This window comes from Salminus brasiliensis, chromosome 11 (assembly GCF_030463535.1).
Source record: "Salminus brasiliensis chromosome 11, fSalBra1.hap2, whole genome shotgun sequence".
NCBI classification, from domain to species: Eukaryota; Metazoa; Chordata; class Actinopteri; order Characiformes; family Bryconidae; genus Salminus; species Salminus brasiliensis.
This window is the reverse complement of record NC_132888.1, coordinates 33030443-33052226: the sequence shown is the minus strand read 5'-3', so window position 1 is coordinate 33052226 and position 21784 is coordinate 33030443. Positions and strand designations below refer to the sequence as shown.

Below are 21784 nucleotides of genomic sequence, written 5' to 3'. Positions count from 1 at the left end.
CATAGTCACAGAGACTGGAAATGGAACCCCAGTCTCCCACGTGGTGTGGTAGTTTACTGGCAGGTGGTGGTGTTATCTGTTGCACCACACCGACCACACAAAGCCACTTTGTGGTTATATAGGCCTCTATATATAGGCCTCATGCTTAGCCACATGCAGCATCCAAAATGGAATTATTCACATTCAGTTACATCCAATTATCATAAAAAAAACCCACAACAGGTACAGGCATTATGAATATTGCATTAATGTGCAGACCTGACGTGCTCTGATGCAGCTCAGGCTGATGTAAAAACTGCCTAACTGCAAATGGGTTAAGGCTCTATTCTTCATTTTTATTCGTCATAAAAAAAGGTGTAAAAGAGGTTCATTCTCACTTCACAAGCCAAAAAGCCCTTGAAAATGTCATGCTGCACTTTGGTCTCTCTCTCGGTCTCTCTCTCTCTCTCTCTCTCTCTCTCTCTCTCTCTCTCTCTCAGCCCTCGTGGGGGAGACCGCGTCTTTTGTAAACAGTTGCAATGTGACGTGCATAGAAAGTGAGTGAGCGCCAGTGTGAATGCCACTACACTATACACTCCTCGGCAGCTGAAATGGGGCTAAACTTGGATCCGGCGTGGTGAGAAAGCTACATTCTTTCTGATTTCTGCCTTTTATTACTCCCTCTTCCTCTAACCTGTATCTGTGTCACTTTTGCTGTCTTTCTTGTGGCTGTGTTTAAGATTTGTGCAGTCTGTAGAGTTGCTACGAGTGCTCTGATTTATTAAACTCCTGTCTAGGAGCTCCGCAGGAACATCGGTCAGGATTTTAAGTCTTTTCAAGACTTATTTTTTTTTTTGTACAGCAACGACGAAGCATAAAGCCCCAGCAAAGAGGTTTGAGAGGCCACTTGTGACTTGTGGCCTTTGCTCGCTTTGCCAAATCTGTGCGCATTTTCCACTGCACTAAGCTAATATCTCTGAAGCGGGCAGATTAAGCATTGTTTTTACACACGAGCTCTACATCAAAGCTTGAGCACTTGAGTTAAGTGTAAAAACACTGTTCTGAAGTTTACAGTCACTGGTATTCAGCAGCAGGAACGCAGTGTTGCTGTAAATGTATGTCATTATTATAATAGTGTACAACAATGAGTAGCTGTCACAAAAAGAGCTGTAGATGTAGATGATGAGGTAGAGGACACTCATCAGATAACACTGATATTCAAAATATGAACCGTGCAAAGTGCTATTTCATTTCTCTTTAAGTACAGTCCATGAAAACCTAGGTAATCTAACTAAACACACACAACTGAAGAAATGCCCTTTACTAATGAATGAATGAATTAATTAATGAATAGAAATACTATTTTTCTGTGAGGACACCCACACATTTACTACTACTAAAAAAATGGAATCAGCTACAGATGAGTAGAACATGGTTAGAGAGGAACCTCAGATATTTAGTTTGGTTTGCTCTTAATTAGTGAGATCCAAAGAGCTTTCAGAGGTAGTAGATGCAGATGAGTCTGGGAAGGAGTTTAAGAAGATCTCAGAACACTGAGACCAAAAATCAACCGCTCCACTGTCTGCTGAACCATTTACAAGTGCAACAACTGCCAGCAGGGCCAGGTCAGGCCGTCTTAGCATGTTCAGTCCAACAGCAGACCACAAAATGCATAAAGAAGTCTCCAACAATCCTAACATTTCCTCACGGGATCTACAGGTAGCTCTTACCACAGCTAAAGCCAAAGAACAGCATCTACCATCAGAAACCATCAGAGACCACACACGTTAGATTTTCATGGGAGGTGTGCAAGCAGGAAACTCTTGCTGTAAAAGAAAAAACTCATCAAGACAAGACTAAAGACCAAGAGCAGGACATATGGACTTATATGGACATATGCTTTATAAAAATGAATGCAAAGTTTCAGAGGGCACTTGAGAAAAATGAGAGACCGGTGTAAAAACTAAAGCTAAAATCTCATGCAGCTGAAAGAATTCTAGTCTAACCAAAGTTATTTCAGCCAAGGGGGGAATATCAGCTGTTAGGGCATAGTGTGTCCACACTGTTTCCTCACAAAAATATTCTTCTATAAATTATATTTTACAAAAAAGACATTGCTTGTTCATTGTTTAAATGATGATTAAATGTCAATATGCTTTTATTGGGTGTCCAAACCTTTTCACATGACTGTAATTGGTCAGATGGTGAAATAACCACCATCACCATAAACACAACTACAATTTTTTTTCCAAATATTCCCAAAGCAGATAACCTGGCAAGTAGAATTTTAATAGGTAATTAGAATGGCAACTTAACAACTACCAAAATAGTTTTTAAAAAATGATGCACAAACAAGATAAGATAAGATAGTCCTTTATTAGTCCCGCAGTGGGGAAATTCTCAAAACTGGCCACTCAGCAATGACTTTACATCAAATTCAAATTATGATAAAATATCTCTTCTGCATACAAACACAAGCATGGCTGTACATACTTCTAATAGCTTTGTGTTTTTACATACAAGAAGTAGTTCCGTTATTCGAATGTGTTCCACTTGTGAATGTTTCCACTTGTTTCCCCAGTGTTCTGCTACCTGTGCTCTTCTCCTACCTGTGTGTAAGCCTTGTGGGGGCTGAAGTCTTGCTGCTGAATGACATGTATGGGAGTGTGCAGTCGCCAAACTTTCCAGAGCCCTACCCGAAGGAGAGTGAGATCCAATGGAATATCAGTGTTCCGGACGGCCATCAGATTCGCCTGTACTTCATGCACTTTGACGTTGAGCCATCATACCTGTGCGAGTATGACTATGTGAAGGTAAGTCGCCCCCCCCCCACACACCCATACACATACTTTGTAACAGACAAATGGCTGCAATAATGGTGCATGATATAACATTTACAGAAAAATGGGTCAATTAAATTACTGTTATTGGCCCAACGTTGGTAGCATAGCCATTAATACCAACAGAAGGTTAAGCAGACCACTGCTATATAAAATATTAGAAAAAGTTTAGTCTTTTAGCGAACTGTCTACATTTTTACACCGGTCTTGCAGTCAATGCAATTGGGTGGGTTAGAGTCTGAACCTCTGTTGAAACTGCTTGTTTGACTTTTAAAAAGTTAATCGTAGGCCTAATTTCTGTAGCACTGAAATCCTTAACTTGGAGGACAAACACACTCCTGATATTCACATCACTTTAAAATACCACAGTCCAAAAGCATGCATAATACCATTATGTGAAGAAAGTGAACACTTACTGAAAGCTTTGAAGTAGAATTTCAGGATTTCCGGGACCCAGCTGAGCGCCAGAGGGAGGTTGGCATCCACTGCTAATGTTGGCACAACATGCAGTGCAGTAGATTCTGGTGCCAGCATGACAGTCTGCCAGGATTTGTCTGCCACCCTGGTGCCCATTTTAAAACCCAGGGTGTGTACTCTAGCTTTACCATACCAATAATGACTTCTGCATTTTTGTAGCCGCATTTTGTCCCAGGTTCCTCACTGGAAGGAATTTCACCACAGTTTCCAGTGCATAATTAAATGGTTAAGATGTAAGCAATCATTGAGAGTGATGAAATGCCTTGTTCTAGAGCAACCTACCAAGTCAGAATTGTACACTGTGGTGGTCATAAGAGCAGTGAAGGTTATTGGGTCTGAAAGCTGCTTCACAGATAATTATTACATGCAATAGTTTATGCAAAAACTGTACAATTAAAAAAATGGGATGGGGCTAAGTAATGTGACTACACAAGCAATAGTATGTTATTAGGGGGCAGTACATGATCACACAGTGAGGAAAGTAAAATATATACATATAAAAAACAAACAAACAAACAAAAAAAAAACAATAACTGACATGAGCAAAATGGCATCAATTAGAGGTTCTGATTGTCAGATTCAATTAATTGCCCATCCCTAGGTTAAAACCACCCTGTGGTCATTTAGTATCACAGAGTTAAAGCTGTGAGATAACTGTGACTGCTCTTGTTCAGTCTAGGGACGCCTTGTTTAGGTTGTTGGCCATCATTGTAAGCCACAGGAGTTCTGCTTGCATTGTATTGTATTTTCTGTTAGATGGTTTTGATGGACAGATGAAGCAGATGTCTTGGTGCCCTGCCGATAGAGTTAATAGCGTTTATTTCACAGCAGCCAGTGGGCTCCCTGGACCACAGGGGGCATATTCATATTCAAATGCCCTGGTGGGTGCCACGGCAACCCGCCACCTCATTGCGCTGTGGCAATGGAACCGAGTCAGCTGCCAGACAAAAAGGTCACGGAACCCAGCCCTGCCCCCGCCGCACACATACAGCACACATACAGCACACATACAGCACACACAAACAGAAAGCATTTAACTTCTTATAATAAAAATGTATGCAACAAGTTTCTCTTGTGCATTCACAGGTACAGATTCATACAGTACATACACTGCACATATTGTTACAGGCATATCCACAGGAAGGTAAACAGACACACAGAAATCACATCTGTTTCATTTATCATGCAACCACTTCTGACGTTATCCAAGTTATCTAAGAAAATAATTGCATGTCACATTTAGTATTCGCATTCTAAAAAAACGATTAAATGGCAGTGAAGAATGTTACACAGGGATAATAGGAAATGTGAATGCTGTAGATGCTGCACCACCATTTACTTTCAGAAGTGTTTAATGATTATGTAACTGTAATATAAATAAATAAATAAATACATAATAATACTAACAATAATAAAATATAATATTTTTATTGCATATATACTATGTGATGCCATGTTGTCAGGTGGGTGTTTCTTCCTGTGAGGTAGTAACAAGTATTTTGAGCTTGATTAATATAGGACTGTGTAACGCTGTGTAACTAGAGTCATATTTGTGTACAAACCTTTAGTAGTTGTCTACCTGCTTGGACCACATGCTTCTTTTACTTTCAGTGATGGCTTTGTATATCTCAGAAGTCCAGAAATGCATGTAAGCATTCCTGCACAGCGCAATGAGATTAGGGATGCACCATGTGGGATAGACTTATGGCATCAGGATTGACTTAAACCTTACTTTACTAGATATAAATGTAGTAAATTGCTATTCATAACAATGGGGCAGGACCTTGGCACAGCATTCAAATTCAAAATGAAAAAGAAGTCAAACTTCTTAAAAAAAATATATTCAAATAAATAAATTGTTTCAGCCTAAACTGAAAATAAGTAGCTTCACTTTGTCAAACACACAAACAGTAATCAATCTTATTTTTAAATATTTAGTGTGAACAGTCATTCAAAATAAGATGAAGTAGTTAAACCTGAGAATAAATAAGTAACTTGACCAAACATACGAGCAGTAATCAAACATTGCAAACATGTAAACACTTAGTGCAGTCTCAAATAAAAGTGAAAGGATCAGTTCCATGTATCTGCCTAATTATCTGTTACCCGATCCGACAAATTTTGTTAATATCGTGCATCCCTAGATGAGATTCAATATACTGAAATATATTGCGATACTGTAAGCTAAATAATGTCACAATTAAAAAAAATACATTTTAGGAAAAGAAAGAAGTAAAGTTGGGACCTGAAGACAGAATACAACATCTAAAGGTCAATATTTAAACACTACACAAAATAAACCACAGTCTGCCACCAATCCTTGCATGTAAACTACTCTTAAAAAATTTTAATTGCTACAGGATAGCAAAACATAATATTGCAGTTTATTGATACTGAACACCCTTTGTCTGTGTGTGTAGTAATGTTTTTCTGCATCTTCCAATTGCATGTACCTAACTTTCCCCATAGAACATGGGTTTATGGATTGGACTTGCCTTCATTCATATAGTTCTTCTTTTATGTAGACTTCTTTTTGTCTACAAGAAATAGTAGAACTCATTCTTGTGTGGTTTTGGTGCCTGAAAAGAGCTTAACATACATAGCATTATTGCAGTTTTCTTAAGCTCTTTACATCATACGTCGCTGAAGTCTTACCCTTACTTCTCCTTTGCTACTTAGTGATGGTGTGTGTGTGTTTTTTCTGATAGTAGCACATGACCCATCGTTCACTGACATGTAGTGTAAACACCCAAACTAGGAGGCAGATAAGAGAAATGTTTGTCTGTGTATGCAAACAGCTATACTTAAAGGTAAGAAGCAAAATACCATTTGTTCTGAGCAGTTAAGAACTGTGTGTGTGTGTGTGTGTGTGTGTGTGTGTGTGTGTGTGTGTGTGTGTGTGTGTGCGCACAGGTGTACTCAGAGATGGAGGAGCTGGCAGTGTTTTGTGGCAGAGAAAGCACAGATACTGAAAGGGTTCCGGCTGATGAGGTTATCTTTTCTCCAGGGAGCTTGCTCAGTGTTACATTCCACTCAGACTTTTCTAATGAGGAGCGCTACTCTGGTTTTGAAGCACACTACAGTGCAGTAGGTAAAATTCACACACACACACACAGTCACAAAACCACATTTACATATATCCACCCAACCCTGTCCATTTTTGTTGAAATAATAGGGAGAGTTTCAGCCTTTGCTGCTTAAATAAGTAACACAGGGTAGTCATACAGATGATGTAAATACAGTTAGGCCTCAGTAGATTTGAAGCACTCAAGATGTGACTAAGGAGTAGACTTTTAGCTTTCATTTAAGAAATGTAAATAAATAAATAAATGTTGAGGAATTACAGCCATTCCCTCCACCTTTTTTTTTTGCAACTGTGGGGGCAGCACAGGAGTGTGAAATACAGCATCTGCATTAACTGATACTCAGGTTTGCTGACATAAAAGAATACCATTGCAAGTTCTACACACTAGATACAGGCTACTCTTCCTGCGCTGTTTGGGAGCCCTCTGCCATCTCTAATTTTGAATGTAGAAAAGGCCTACTTTATTTTCACAAACAAATGTTTGTTGTCATTTGTCACTGTGGTTGATGCATTCATGCACTGTTAAAGTTATCTGAGAAAGGCTAAGTAAAAGCATTACATTTTAGATTTAGGGCATTTAGCAGACGCTCTTCTCCAGAGCGACTTACAAAAGTGCTGTGCTATTTACCCAAGGATAACCTCAGCTAGTTTAAATAGACTAAAAATGTTAAGATACCTCTAAGTTTAGACACTACTAAACACACGTCAATAAGGTGACCACTCTGCTATTTGCCCAAGTATTCTCGGAAGAGGTGGGTCTTCAGTCTGGTTTTGAAGACAGCGAGCGACTCCGCCATTCGGACACCCAGGGGAAGCTCGTTCCACCACTTTCATGCCAGGACAGAAAAAAAGCCTGGGCGCTTGTCTTCCGTGGATTTTCCATGGATCAAGCTGTATTTAAAGCTCAAAGGGCTCTTGGTGCAGATCGGCTTTTGACCATTGCCATCAAGTATGGAGGGGCTGGTCCGTTCTTGGCTTCATAGGCCAGAGTCAAGGTTTTGAATCTGATGAGGGCAGCAGCTACAGGAAGCCAGTGAAGAGAGCGCAGCAGTGGAGAGACATTGCTGAATTTAGGAACGTTGAAGACGACCTGTGCCGCTGCATTCTGGATAAGTTGCAGGGGTCTGATGGTGCGCAGAGGGAGACCAGCCAGAAGAGAGTTGCAGTAGTTAAGTCTTGAAGTAACGAGAGACTGAACGAGCACCTGGGCGGCCTCTCTAAAGAGAAAGGGTCGAATTCTCCGGATGTTGTACAGGAGAAATCTGCATGACGAGTTACGTTTGCGACATGACTTGAGAACGATAACTGATCATCCATCACTACACCAAGAGCTTCTGTAGAAGGAGTGACCAGTGAGTTCTCAAAGGAGGTTCTCAAATGAACTTGTAAGCAGTTGCATGGCCTGTTGTTTCATTACAAATGAAGGAGAGTGCTGATGTTATACGCTAAAAGACCCTGTTACACGTTGCAGAAAAAGCCTGGCAAAGCGTCCCAAGAGAGGGAAAAGGATTAAGACTTCAGGCACTTGTAGATGGCAAAGATTTTGCATCCCAGTATTAACAATGTTCTGTTGTTACTAATTTGCACATCCTTAGTTTTAAAATTGGACAGGGAAAATAGATTGGAGTTTTATTTATTAATAGTTTATTTATTTCTTATATTAGCAGAAAAAGTCATTAACAGTCAAATGTCATTACATAAAATGTTCATTAAAAGTCATTACACAAGTCCTTTCAGCACTGTGTGATCTGACTAGTGACGTCTGAATGTGCACATTATGTGGTTTTGAGAACTTGAACTGTGTCCCACACAAGAACCACTATGGTTAAAATGATTTCAAAAAAGGTTACAGAACCCTGTTCTATCATTTTCTCATTTGCAAAGCCTTTAACCACCAGTAGTTGTCAGAACCTTCTATTCATATCTTCTTTCTTTGTCTGTTTGTTCTCTTTGTCTTTGTACCGCCCAACACCTGAAGATATAGACGAGTGTAGGGACAGAAATGATGAGGATCTAGCCTGTGATCACTTCTGTCATAACTACATCGGAGGCTACTACTGCTCCTGTCGCTATGGATACCAGCTTCATTCTGACAACAGAACCTGCAAAGGTACAAGCACAGCAAAGAGCAAAAAAACAAAACAAAAAACAAAAAACAAAAGAAGAAGCTTTGGCTTTGAGAAAATGCTGATGTGGTGTTGGTGTAATGATTTGCTGTTTTATTATTTTTTTAATGAACTGATAATTGGAGCAACATTTTTTCATGGGATTATAGTGTGACTTTCTTGTAGAATTTTGACTACGACAGGTGCTCTAATCAAAGCATGACACAAAGCTAAGCAAAACATTCACAGACAGAACAAAGTGGACGGGACAAAGCAAAAGAATTGTTAACGCAGACGTGTTTCTGCCTTTTGAAATCCTCACTAATCAAGAGCAAATATAGCTAAAAGTCTTTTTTTCAATTTTATGCATTGTTGGACTACAAACTACAAACCTAATGATGCTTTATGCCTAAGGCAGCACATCCTAGAACATGTCACATTTCCATTGCATTGATACTGGTGTTGTCACAAAGCAGCTTTACAGAATCTGTTATTAGTAAAAAGACAAGAAATCAACAACATAAAAAGACATAAAAACCTAAATCCCCCAGTGAGCAAGCCAATGGTGACAGTGGCAAAGAAAACACTCCCTCACAGCTGGAGAAAGAAACCTTGGGAGGAACAAGGGGGACCCATCCTCCTCTGGTCAGAACTGTTCAGAAATTATTGATAAAAGATTTAAAAAATAAATAAAAAAACACCAAGGCTGTTTTACTGTTCATGTGTGCAACATATTCTTAATCATAATATAATAATCATGGTCTAGTATAACTTCATATAGTCGTGGCAGTGATGGTAAGAGTAATGAGAGTACTGATAGTTAATAGTGGTAATATTAATAGTGGCAGATAGTTAAGAGTCCATTTAGGTTTGGTCATTAGGCAGGTAGCATTGGTAAGAGGGTATGCCGCTGGTCTGGCATTGGTGGTGGAGGAATCTGGTGGTTGGACCGGTGGATTGCAGCTGGTCTGATGCAGGTAGAGGGGACCCCAGAGGTCAGTCCTCCAGCAGGTCGGGCTGGATGAGTGGGCGACCAGTAATCAGATACATTAGCCTTAGTAATTAGCCTTACAAATGAATTAGCTTGTATTACTGCATTTGACTGTTCAAATATAGGTAACACCACCGTGACTCATGAATTTCATTGTAAACAAAATGAAAAATACATTAACTAAATAGTATAGCAAGTCTTGCTTCATTTTGTATGTAAGTACAGTTGTTCTACTTTTCATCTCACAAGGCAGACCTCTTACTATTGCCATGTTTGATTAGTCTTAAATATTCATGTCAGAAATATTCCTACAGACTGAGTGTATAAACTGTGATAATTTCCAGTGCAAATGTGAGTCTAGAGAAATGTTGCAACAAATATGTTTTTAATTTTAAAGTGTATGTTCCCTACCCAGTCTAAAGGAGTTTCCTCTTTAAAACGGGCCATTTATTATGAGCTCAGAGACATTGATAAGCTGGGATTAGAGGCTGGAATTCCTAACCAGAGTCAGTTGATTAAGGAAAGTCTTGCGGCAGACCAGATCAGCTAGGTTCTCTTGTGTAATTCAGACTGAGTATTTAAACCTGATTTACAGAAATGAATAGGAAGTAGGTAACAGGGCTTGAGAACTTTGCTCTCATTATGTGATTTGAATGTGGGGTCTGCACTGATTGTGTGTGTATGTGTGAGCGAGTGTGGGAGTCTGTTGACTACATGCAATATGCCCATACTGAAAAACAGCCCATACTGAGTACATTCACAAAGCAAGCATTATATGAAATCAGTATTATACTTTGTATACATGTGAAGAGATAGAGAGAGAGAATTTGCATGTGTGTGTGTGTGTGTGTGTGCGCGCGCGCAGTGTGATCAAATGTGTGTCTGTTTTATGTCCACTCTTTGCCCCTTCCATGATGATGGTAACTGAAAGCTGACTGGTAAATATTTATATTCGAGCTGCCAGTGATATCTGAGCAATGCTCAGGGACAGGGAAGCTGTGTGACTCACTGCTCAGCTTTTTGTTACAGTATGTGAGTTTTGTGTATGCAGAGGATTTGTTATAAACCATTCCTGTTACACAAAAACCTTCACTATCTATATTTTTCCCATTATGTTATTTTGTTTTATCATTTGAATCTGGCTGTTCTTTTTTCATGATGAATGCTCCAAAATGGAAATATTCATTAGCTGCAGCTGTCTAACATTAAACATTAATGTTACACATGCAACTTTATCCTTCAATCACAAAACTACCTTTTTGGGTTTAGGCATTTCTGATATGCCAACAAGCCTGGATAGTTCTGTAATCGGTGTATACCCTTCTCTCTTTCTGTGTGTGTGTGTGTGTGTGTGTGTGTGTGTGTGTGTGTGTGTGTGAGATTACAGTAGAGTGCAGTGATAGTGTGTACACAGAGCGTTCTGGAGAGTTCACCAGTGCAGATTTTCCAAAGCCATACCCTAAAAGCTCAGACTGTCTGTACCGGATTGAGCTGGAGAATGGCTTTCTGGTCACTCTGGACTTTGATGATAGCTTTGACATAGAAGACCACCCGGAAGTCAAGTGTCCATATGACCACATTAAGGTAAGGGTTCATTGCACGCAATTACAGAACTAAATGTTTTGGTCTTTGGTAATGTCCATCAGCATCTTTCAGTCCGGAAGGTCAGTAATCTACACACTGGTTAGGCTTGTCCATTATTGCTTTTAACCAGTCCTGGAGATAACAGTGGCCTTTTTGTTTGTTGACTATTTAGCTGAAACTACAGATATAGATGCATATTTTAGTGCTATATAGCGAATGACCACATGCTATGCGAGCGACTGTATATGGGAATTACAGATAATCGTTGTTTTTAATTAAACCGGCTGCTCTTTTATCTTTATATCTTTCATATCACTTCATAATAATAATTTCCTAACTTGATTTTAGAAGAGGATTGATGTGTTTTAGGCGCCGACACTGTGTTTGTTTGCTACTGGGAGAGTTCACCGGCTGTAAAAAGAAAAATAGCAAGTTTGGGGAGACCAGGATTAGCTTAAAGGAAAATCCCCCAAATGACTGTGAAGTGTTACAACATGGGCTCAGTAGAGCATAGCAACACAAACACACAGACAGACACACACACAAGGCCATGATCTTATTGCTAAGCTCCCAGACAAACAGGAATTAGGAGTATTAATGTGGAACTGCCTCAGTTTAGCTACTCCTCACTAAAAATAATGCATTATCATTTATACTTGATGGAAAAACTTTCTCCGCGCTGTGTCTAGACCGGAAAGGTCAACAGTAGCCTGTATTTGCCACGACTCTGGCCAACACAACACTGCTCCAACACACCTGATTTAGGACATGATTGGTTTGAATCACATTACTCCGGTATGGATGATGTAGACTATGTTTTAGCTATCACTATTGACTGGCTTAATAAAATGAGAATATACACTATCATCATGCAACTTACAAATCATTGCCAATTTATTGATGTGTGAGCTATTACAAATCCCTTTCAGGTTCTAGTTTTCATCACCAATACCCAGTGATAGAAACAATTATTGCAACCAACCAATATCCACCCCAATCTAAAGTTTGGGCACCCTGTTTTAGTAACACCACCTTTGGCAAGTATCATAGTTTGTGGACACTTTTTGTAACAGCCGAGATTCTTTCAATTCTTGTCTGAGGGATTTCACCCATTCTTCCTTGCTAAAGGCATTTAGTACTTTAAGATTCTCTGCTGAAGTCTATCTACAGATTTACATGACATTTAGTTTGAGGGACTGTGAGGGACTTGACAAATTTTTCAGCTTGCACCTCTTGTAATAGTCCATTATGGATTTTGAAGTGTATTTAGGATCATCATCCTGCTGTAGAAGCAGTTCTTTAGCCTTTTTCAGCCTTTTCTAACCCATCATTCCATGAAGGTCATATTTGTGGAGGTCCTGCTGCACAATAGAAAAGTGCACCATCATTCCAGAGTGTACCTGATTTGAAGTCAAACAGGAGTTTGAGGATTTGCTTTTTCTTTAGTACTCTCATGAGCAGTTCCCTCAAAATGTTCTTGGTCTAGACAGCTGTGGCTTATTAGAGTATTAGAGTTCAAAGTGTTTCTAAAGTAGTTATAGGACTTCAGTTTGTTCATCAATTGGTAATAATGATTCTAAAGAAGCCTTAGCCCTTACAAGCTAATTAAGGTCACAGACCTTGATAAACATATGTAATAGCACAAATTTTTGGGGGGTACCCAAACTTTTGCATTGTGGTTGCTCCTGAGAAAACATCTAGCTTTCCACTTTGCTTTCGCTAGTTGCTAGTTTGTTAGTTGCTGCTGGTTGATTTGTCCATAAGTCTTTCCGTAAGCACGGACAAATGGACTTCACAGAAGATGCCAAGAATGTTGCGCTTTGAGATGTTTAATAGCTGAATTTGAACTTAAGGGGAAACCGTGTACAGTGATGGAAAATACTGTAATATGACAATGATTATGAAGTACATGAGGATGATAATGCTGACAAACAATAATGATGAAAATGATGATGACTGTGGTAATGATAGTGATGTGTTCTCTTCAGATTCAGGCGGGAGAAAGAGAGCTTGGCCCGTTCTGTGGGGATCGCTCCCCAGGCAGGATCCAGACAGGAAGTAACATTGTGAGCATCTTGTTCCACAGTGACAACTCAGGAGAGAACCTGGGCTGGAAACTCACCTACACTACTACAAGTAAGAGCAATGAAAAATGGGTGCAGAAAAAAAGTGATGAGAGCCCTTTTCTTTTATGATATTGAAAATTAAAATGCTGGATTGGATATAAAAGGAAAAATCTAGACTATTGGTCTTCCAGACTTACAGATCTTTTTAGCTTCAGGCAGAATTGTACAGTAGCCACATAAAGTCAACATTAACATAATAATAAGATACTTACAGTGGTGGAAAAAAAGTATTTAGTCACTCACCAATTGTGCAAGTTCTCCCACTTAATAAAATGAGAGAGGCCTGTAATTGATACCATGACCTCAACTATGAGAGACAAAATGAGAAAAAAAAATCTGAAAATCACATTTGTCTGATTTTTAAAGAATTTATTTGCAAATAATGGTGGAAAATAAGTATTTGGTCACCTACAAACAAGCAAGATTTCCTGTATTAATGGCACCTGTTTGAACTCGTTAACAGTATAAAAGACACCTGCCCACAATCTCAAACAGTCACACTCCAAACTCCACTATGGTGAAGACCAAAGAGCTGTTGACGGACACCAGAAACAAAATTGTAGACCTGCACCAGGCTGGGAAGACTGAATCTGCAATAGGCAAGCAGCTTGTTGTGAAGAAATCTACTGTGGGAGAAATAATCAGAAAATGGAAGACCTACAAGACTGCTAATCTCCCTCAATCAGGGGCTCCACCCAAGATCTCAGCCCGTGGGGTCAAAATGATCACAAGAACGGTGAGCAAAAATCCCAGAACCACACAGGGGGACCTAGTGAATGACCTGCAGAAAGCTGGGAACAACGTTACAAAGGCTACCGTCAGTAACACACTACGCCGCCAGGGACTCAGATTTTGCAGTGCCAGACGTGTTCCCCTGCTTAAGCCAGTACATATCCGGGCGCGTCTGAAGTTCGCTAGAGAGCATTTGGATGTTCCGGAAGAGTATTGGGAGAATGTCTTATGGTCAGATGAAACCAAAGTACCACTGTTTGGTACAAACACAACTCGTTGTGTTTGGAGGAGAGTGAATGCTGAGTTGCATCCACAGAACACCATACCAACTGTGAAGCATGGGGGTGGCAACATCATGCTTTGGGGCTGTTTCTCTGCAAAGGGACTAGGACGACTGGTCCGTGTACATGAAAGAATGAATGGGGCCATGTATTGTGAGATTTTGAGTGCAAACCTCCTTCCATCAGCAAGGGCATTGAAGATGAAACGTGGCTGGGTCTTTCAGCATGACAATGATCCCGAGCACACTGCCAGGGCAACAAAGGAGTGGCTTCGTAAGAAGCATTTCAAGGTCCTGGAGTGGCCTAGCCAGTCTCCAGATCTCAACCCCATAGAAAACCTTTGGAGGGAGTTGAAAGTCTGTGTTGCCCGCCGACAGCCCCAAAACATCACTGCTCTAGAGGAGATCTGCATGGAGGAATGGGCCAACATACCAGCAATGGTGTGTGCCAACCTTGTGAAGACTTACAGAAAACGTTTGACCTCTGTCATTGCCAACAAAGGATATGTAACAAAGTATTAAGGTGAACTTTTGTTATTGACCAAATATTTATTTTCCACCATTATTTGCAAATACATTCTTTAAAAATCAGACAATGTGATTTTCAGAATTTTTTTTTTCTCATTTTGTCTCTCATAGTTGAGGTCTACCTATGATATCAATTACAGGCCTCTCTCATCTTTTTAAGTGGGAGAACTTGCACAATTGGTGACTGACTAAATACTTTTTTCCCCCACTGTATTGCACTGGAATTCTAAGTCATTTATTTTGAATAGTCCCTTTTTGCACAAATGTGTGCTGTAAATGATATTGCTAGTTTCTGTGCTTCAGTTAACATTAGCTAGTTTTAAATTACACAAGTTAGACTGGTATTCTCTGTTGCTGAAAATGTAAATGGCACTGTAACTTCTCTTGTCTGCAGGCAGCGAATGCCCAGTGCTTGTGGTGCCTCCAAATGGTCATTTTGAGCCACTGCAGTCTCAGTACTTTTTCAAAGAGCACATCACAGTGACTTGTGACCCTGGATATTCACTACAAAAGGTCAGCAACAGGCACTAATACATACAGTGGCAGTTCTTGTATCCTTTTGTTCGCTATTTTTATCACATTTGTCTTCTCCTTTTATGTCTCTATGTGTGTCTGATTGTTTTTAAGGACGGAGAAGAGTTTGAGCATTATCAGCTACAGTGTCAGACAGATGGAACTTGGAGCAGTAGTGTACCCCTTTGTAAAGGTAAGGGCTTTTAAATGTGCAGTCAAAACTAGATTTTTGTATTATAATATCTATCATTTATATGCCAGCAAAGTAAAAAAAATACAAATAAAATAATAATAATAATAATAATAATAATAAATAAAAATAAAATAGTGCACTATGTTTTACTCCACAGCTCTGCAGTCTGAGTATCTTGCATCAGGTCTCATCCATTGATAAGGAAACTCATGTAATTGGCTCTTATCTCATGCCACACTTGCTTGTTTCTCAGTCAAAACAAGCCCTTAATGACTCAGATACTCAGAATGTTTCCTGCCACTGCAGTTTAGGTACACAGATTTCATCCATTTCCTACATTCTCATACTTCTAACATTCTCGATCAACAACTTTTGGAAACAAATGCAAGAGAAGGAGCACAGCCTGTAGCTTTCTGGAGTACTTTTGTGACTACACATAGGTGCACCACTAACAAACTTCATCTATTTACTAGCTACTCAGTGGAATAAATGTTTCTTTGGCAGGAAAACATTCAGTATTGGCCTGATATCAAATATATATAAAAAATATAGGGGTTTATTTGTATTCTTTACATGAGTCGAATCGTAATAATGAATACATATTGAACATGTTTACCATTAAGTTTTAATTGATTTACATTATACACTAGGACAAATCTGATCTGATTTGTCCATGAGCTTTTTTTATCAGGCAGGCATCTGTGCACCCTAATTTAAAATGGCTATTGAGCAGACACCTGAGCTTTGGATTGAAACATAGGACTGAATTGCTCAGTTGTTTTTTTTCTCACTTTCTTCCTCCTCTCTTTTCTTGCACTTCCCTTCTTCCTGTGTCACCCAATTCTTTCTCCCTTGTGTCTGTTTCTTTTTTCTCTCCACTGTCCACCAGAGAAGGAATCTCAAAGGAGCCGCCATTCCCTAGCCGTTCCAACTGATTTGATAATGCATTAGTGATCTATAGGATTAGCAGTGAGGCGAACACGGTTGTTTCTGGCCATGTGAATGTGCATTTGTGATACAGTAAATTCCAATATTGACAACCGTTTGTCTCTCTGGATTGTTTGTACAGTTTGGGTTGGTGTGTTTAGCCTATGGAGTCTACTGTGAAAAACTGTGAATTCTAACCATATCTAAATTCTAAAATAATGCCAGCAAGTTGGGCATCACAAAAAAAGCTTTGTCTCCCTCTGCTGGTCAGGGAATTTTGTGACCGCATCAATAATGCTATTACTTTCTGCTGTCTTTTAAAACAGTTTTCTCTGTTAATTTGCTTTAACGTAAATGTGCATAATGCTAGTTCTAGGTTTAAAACACATATACAGCGGACATGCTTAAAAGCACAGGCATGATGCACTGCAAATTGATGCACTTCTCATGCACAGAAGATTCATTTGGAGATATGGAGGTACAGTTCAGTCTGATTCCGGTTATGGGTACATTATTACTAAATACAAATCCCATTAATCACCTCTACAATAATTTCAGTATCCATCAGTTAGGAGTATTTCATTTCATAGTTTTCATTCTTTAATTATTTCTATATCTATCAATTGGAATCATTTCATTTTGCACTCATTTCAGTATCAATCAACAGACCTCTAGTTCTAACTCAAGCCCATATTAGGACATCCCAAGCAGTTCTTCTCTGTGAGGGGGAAAAAAACTCAGAATGCCGTTCTCTCCCTGCTTGGTAAACAAACATATCACTGGATCCTTTAAACAAGGTTTTTAAGGAGTTGAATTGTAATTTTTGTTGTATGCACAAAAACACTGCTGTGCCCTGAACTGACATGGGAAGACTGGCAATCTTATCGAAATACCCTACTCCAACCAGAAAGCTTGAACAGGTCTGTATAGTTAAGTATCTGTGGCAGTAGTAGAACACTACTTGATTACTTAATTAGCTGGTGTTGTTATAGGATAAGCTTTTTTTCTATATGCATTCTTGTCTGTGCTTGTGTTATTGCAGACTTGTGAAACTTCATTAGTCGCAGCCCAAGTACTGTTCCATTCAAAAGTGGACCATGTGTGGGTTTGGGACAGCCAAATATCTCAGAATGCATTTTGCACCACGGTGCTGTTCCAATTGCAGAATGACCATACAGCATCCTCCTGTGCTTGGGGGTTTGTACTTGGGAGTCAAACTTGCAAAGTCTGTACAACCAAGTATGCAAGTCAAGTAATTTGTATTGAGAATTGGGGAAAGTGTTGCAGTTTTTAAAGTATTTTAAACATGTCAGTTCGGTGCTCAAGAGTGTTGCTTGTTGTGTTTTATTTTTAGTCCTTATGGTGTCCATAATTCTGTGAGTTTGTGTATCACAGGGTGTGATGATGGCGAGTTTCACAATTGAATTATTATGGACATCCTAATGTGGGCATAATGTTGATTACAGAATGACAAACATTTTCAGAATAATTTCAGTGTCCGTCGAGTAGTTTTCATTTCAATGCGCAATCATTTAAATACTAATGTATTTAAATCTAATTTATACTAACTTTTTTAAGCTCTTAAGCTATATGTTTAAGAATATTTCATGTAAAAAAAAAAAATAATAACTCACTCACTCTTTCTCTCGCTCTCTACCTCGTAGTGATTGACTGTGGTCCTGTAAACGGATCTGTAGGAGAGGTGGTGTATAAGAGCTCCACTAACAGTACTACATTTGGATCCAGGATTCTATACACCTGCAAGAGTTCTCCAACAGACAACAGTGCGGATTTCTCCATTACCAATAAATGAGAGAATCTTGATACTTTACTCTCCTTACCCTTATTCTCCTTACTCCTTATTTCCGTTTCCTCTTTCTTCAATTCTTTCCATTCTTATGTGATTTTTCTTTTCTTGTTTGTCTAATGCAGGCACATACACATGTGCTCAGAGTGGTCAATGGGTGAGAGATGACGGAGCCACATTGCCTTCTTGCCAGTCAGGTAGAATTTGTAAATTGTAAATGTATGTGGTGTATTGCTCTCACAGTGATTACCTTATACTTGACGAATTGGCATGATTTCATGACCTGAAGTTTTTCTGCTGGTCTCTTTAACCATAAATAACAAAACCTCACAGACACATTTATGTATTAGTATTTATTTATATATATACACTTTTATATAACTTTTATTTTTGTGCTTCCTAGTTTATCTTTCTACAATAAACCACTGTGAGGCACACTATATTGTAATAGTCCCCAACAGATAACCTACAGATACTAAAATCAGTATATTTAAAATTGAAACAGTTTAAGGGCTAAGGTATTCGGTTTAGGTTTCAGGTATAATGTCTGGTTAGGAATAGGGTGAAGTATAGGAATAGACTAATAGAACCTAACCTAATTGCAGTGATGGTCAATCATTATCACTGCTCAGTCGTAATGGAAATGCCTGCCATGCATCTGTAAAGTATATCTCTGTTGTTTATCTGGGATTGTCTGTCTGTGTTTTGTATCTGGTAAGACCTGTCTGTGTTATGCGTCTGGATTTTCTGTCTGTGTTGTGTTTTTGGAAGAGCTTATCTCAGTTTCTGTGCCTAACAGATGTGGAGAGTACCACGCAGCCACAGTTTGAATCTCAGCAGCCCAGTTCAACAGCTAGGACACAACCTGGTAAGCAGAAAGCTTAGTATTTAAGTGGAGCTAAGGAGTTCAGTGTCATTCAGTCTCAGAAGCTCATATACTCTACCGGTCAGAGTTTTAGAACACCCCTGGACTTGGTCCAGTGTTAATCTTTGCTACAAGGTCTTGTCATATGAGCTACGTATCGCACAAGCTGTTGACCCTTAGAAATTTGTCTTCTGATGCTGTTGTGGTTTTAAGTCTGTTAGTCCAGGCTAATAACTTAAATGTCAATTAACTTATTAACTTAAATGTCAGTAAATACTGGAATAGGAGAGATGGAACTCCATTTTTTCAACATGTCAGTCCAAAATCTATAAAAAGAGAACACTACAATAAGAGTATTAGAGAATACCACCAAAGCATTTGAATGGATTCATTCAAATGAAGATAAGAATTACTTCTTATCATCTTACATCATTACATCTTGAATTAAAAATACCAGTTATTTAGTTGCAGTCATCATGGTGTTTATGTTTAGTTCCTAGATTTGATGCCTTTCTAGAAACTGCGGGAAATCACTTTGTGTCGTTATGAAGATGTTTTGTATGTGTGTACAGTACAGTGATGTGTGATTGTGTATTATTTAAGCATGTGGCGAAGCTTCCAGGCCCCTCCCTTCCCAGCAGAAGCGAATCGTGGGTGGACGGACAGCACCTCCTGGTCTTTTCCCCTGGCAAGTGCTTCTTTCTGTGGAGGACACGTACCGGGTTCCTGAAGTGCACCGGTTCGGTAGTGGTGCACTCCTGTCCCCGTCATGGGTCCTCACAGCTGCTCATGTGCTGCGCTCCCAGCGCAGAGACTCATCCATCGTGCCTGTCGCACCTGAGCATGTACACGCCACCTTGGGACTGACAGACATCCGCGAAAAACAGCTGGCTGTCAACCGCACCGTGGACAGGCTCATCTTGCACCCACACTTTGACCCACGCAACTATGACAATGACATCGCCCTGATCAGACTCAGCCAGGAGGTGGTGCCAAATGAGCTAGTGAGACCTGTGTGTCTCCCCCCACCGTGGGTCAGAGGCCATGCTCTCACTCCCCTTCCCAACATGCTGGGTGTGGTTGCCGGATGGGGGATCAACACAGCCAATGCGTCCATCTCAAACAGTGGGCTGACCTCTGACCCTGGCGTTATGTCTGAGATGTTGCAGTATGTGAAGCTGCCGGTTGTGGCACAGGAGGAGTGCGAGGCCAGCTATGCCTCTCGTTCTGTCATCTATAACATTACAGACAACATGTTCTGCGCTGGTTTCTTTGAAGGAGGTCGCGACACCTGCTTAGGGGACAGCGGAGGGGCTTTCGTGATTGAGGACCCCCGTAGTGGGAGATGGGTAGTGCAGGGGCTTGTATCCTGGGGAGGCCCGGAGGAGTGCGGGAGTCAGCGAGTATATGGCGTGTACACCCGAGTGGCAAACTATGCTCACTGGCTGTACACACAGATGGACTCAGACAGAGTGCAGGTGGTGAGGGAAGGAGGCATTAAGTAAGACTTTGCCTTCATTCAGTCTCTACTTGCTTTCTCACTCTTGTTCGTTGTTTTTTTTTGTTGTTGTTTTTCTTTTTAAACCAGGCAATATCCACCTTTTCATACCAAGGTATTGTTAGTAGATGAAATAGATAAGGGCAAAAACTGAAGCATTGGCTCTGACTGGAACACTATTAAGCAGAAGCACAATTTTCATTATAGTATTGTGCAAAACATTCACTTTACATAACATTAGAATGAATGTAAATAAATTTAAATTGACAGATTTATGTTGATATACCATATGGCCAAATGTATGACCTTCTACACACCCATTTCTAACAAGTTTGTAAAATCCAACCAAAGCTTTGTAATCTTTATTGACAAACATTGGCATTATAATGGACAATACTAAATACTTCAACTTCTCATCTTCGTCACAAGTCATTTTGTGAAATGTCTGCCCTGCTAGATCTGCCCCAGTCAACTGTAAGTGCTATTACAATAATATCATAATAATTTAGCTACTTAACGTTTCACCCATTGCTGACGCAGATGTGCAAATGAACACACACAGACCGCTTGTCTAGTCCCTGCAGAGAAGCATTGCTAATAGAATAGAAATTTCTGGAGCAGATGAACATGAACCTATAAGGCCAGAGGGGTAAAAAGACCCCAGCATTGAGCTTTGGATCAGTGAAAATGTTATATCTTTAATGATGGTGCTCCACTCAATGCTTTTAGAATGAACTGGGGAGTTGGGTCATCCAACATCCTGACTTTGGCAATGACCCATGGCAATTCTCCAACCTTCACTGGACAGTAGAGACCAACAAAGGCAGGATATGCTTTTTAATACCCTTTAATACCCTTGATTTCAGAAACACCAAATAAGCAGGTGTCCCACTACTTCTGTCCATATAGTGTGATTCTGTTATTAATAATTCTGCTTAGAATTTCTTTAGTTTATTAACTAAATTCTTCTGCACACCTGCCTCTCATTTGAATATGCCATACACCCTTCTTTTTCATGTGTTCTTCATATCTATTTGACCCCAGTGATTACCACTGTTCAATACCAGATATAAGCTGTTTAGTAAGACTGTGTCTTTTGCCTCATATTTAGGTTTGTGCCATATCTACCAATAATAATCACAGTTTCTATCATGGTAAAAGCATTGTTTTGATTGATTATACCACTGTGTGCTTTGTATGAATACTTTAATCAGATAACACACTTTTAGCAAATAATGTTTACTCCTTTTGTAT

The 21784-nt window shown here is 39.6% G+C and overlaps 1 protein-coding gene across 2 annotated transcripts; it reads left to right on the top strand.

The window, feature by feature from the left end:
* The first annotated feature begins 502 nt into the window (after positions 1–502).
* On the top strand, positions 503–21741 carry masp1 (MBL associated serine protease 1). Of its 2 annotated transcripts, XM_072691302.1 has the most exons (12): positions 503–616; positions 2561–2792; positions 6210–6387; positions 8360–8491; positions 10865–11061; positions 13050–13197; positions 15122–15240; positions 15355–15433; positions 18025–18144; positions 18293–18364; positions 18967–19035; positions 19636–21741. In XM_072691302.1, the coding sequence occupies exons 1-12, from the start codon at positions 591–593 to the stop codon at positions 20535–20537; spliced, it is 2274 nt and encodes a 757-aa protein (XP_072547403.1). In that variant the 5' UTR covers positions 503–590; the 3' UTR covers positions 20538–21741. The 2 variants fall into 2 exon arrangements, with proteins under 2 accessions (XP_072547403.1, XP_072547402.1); XM_072691301.1 differs by lacking the exons at positions 18025–18144; positions 18293–18364; positions 18967–19035; positions 19636–21741 and adding an exon at positions 16323–17898.
* Positions 21742–21784: the final 43 nt, after the last annotated feature.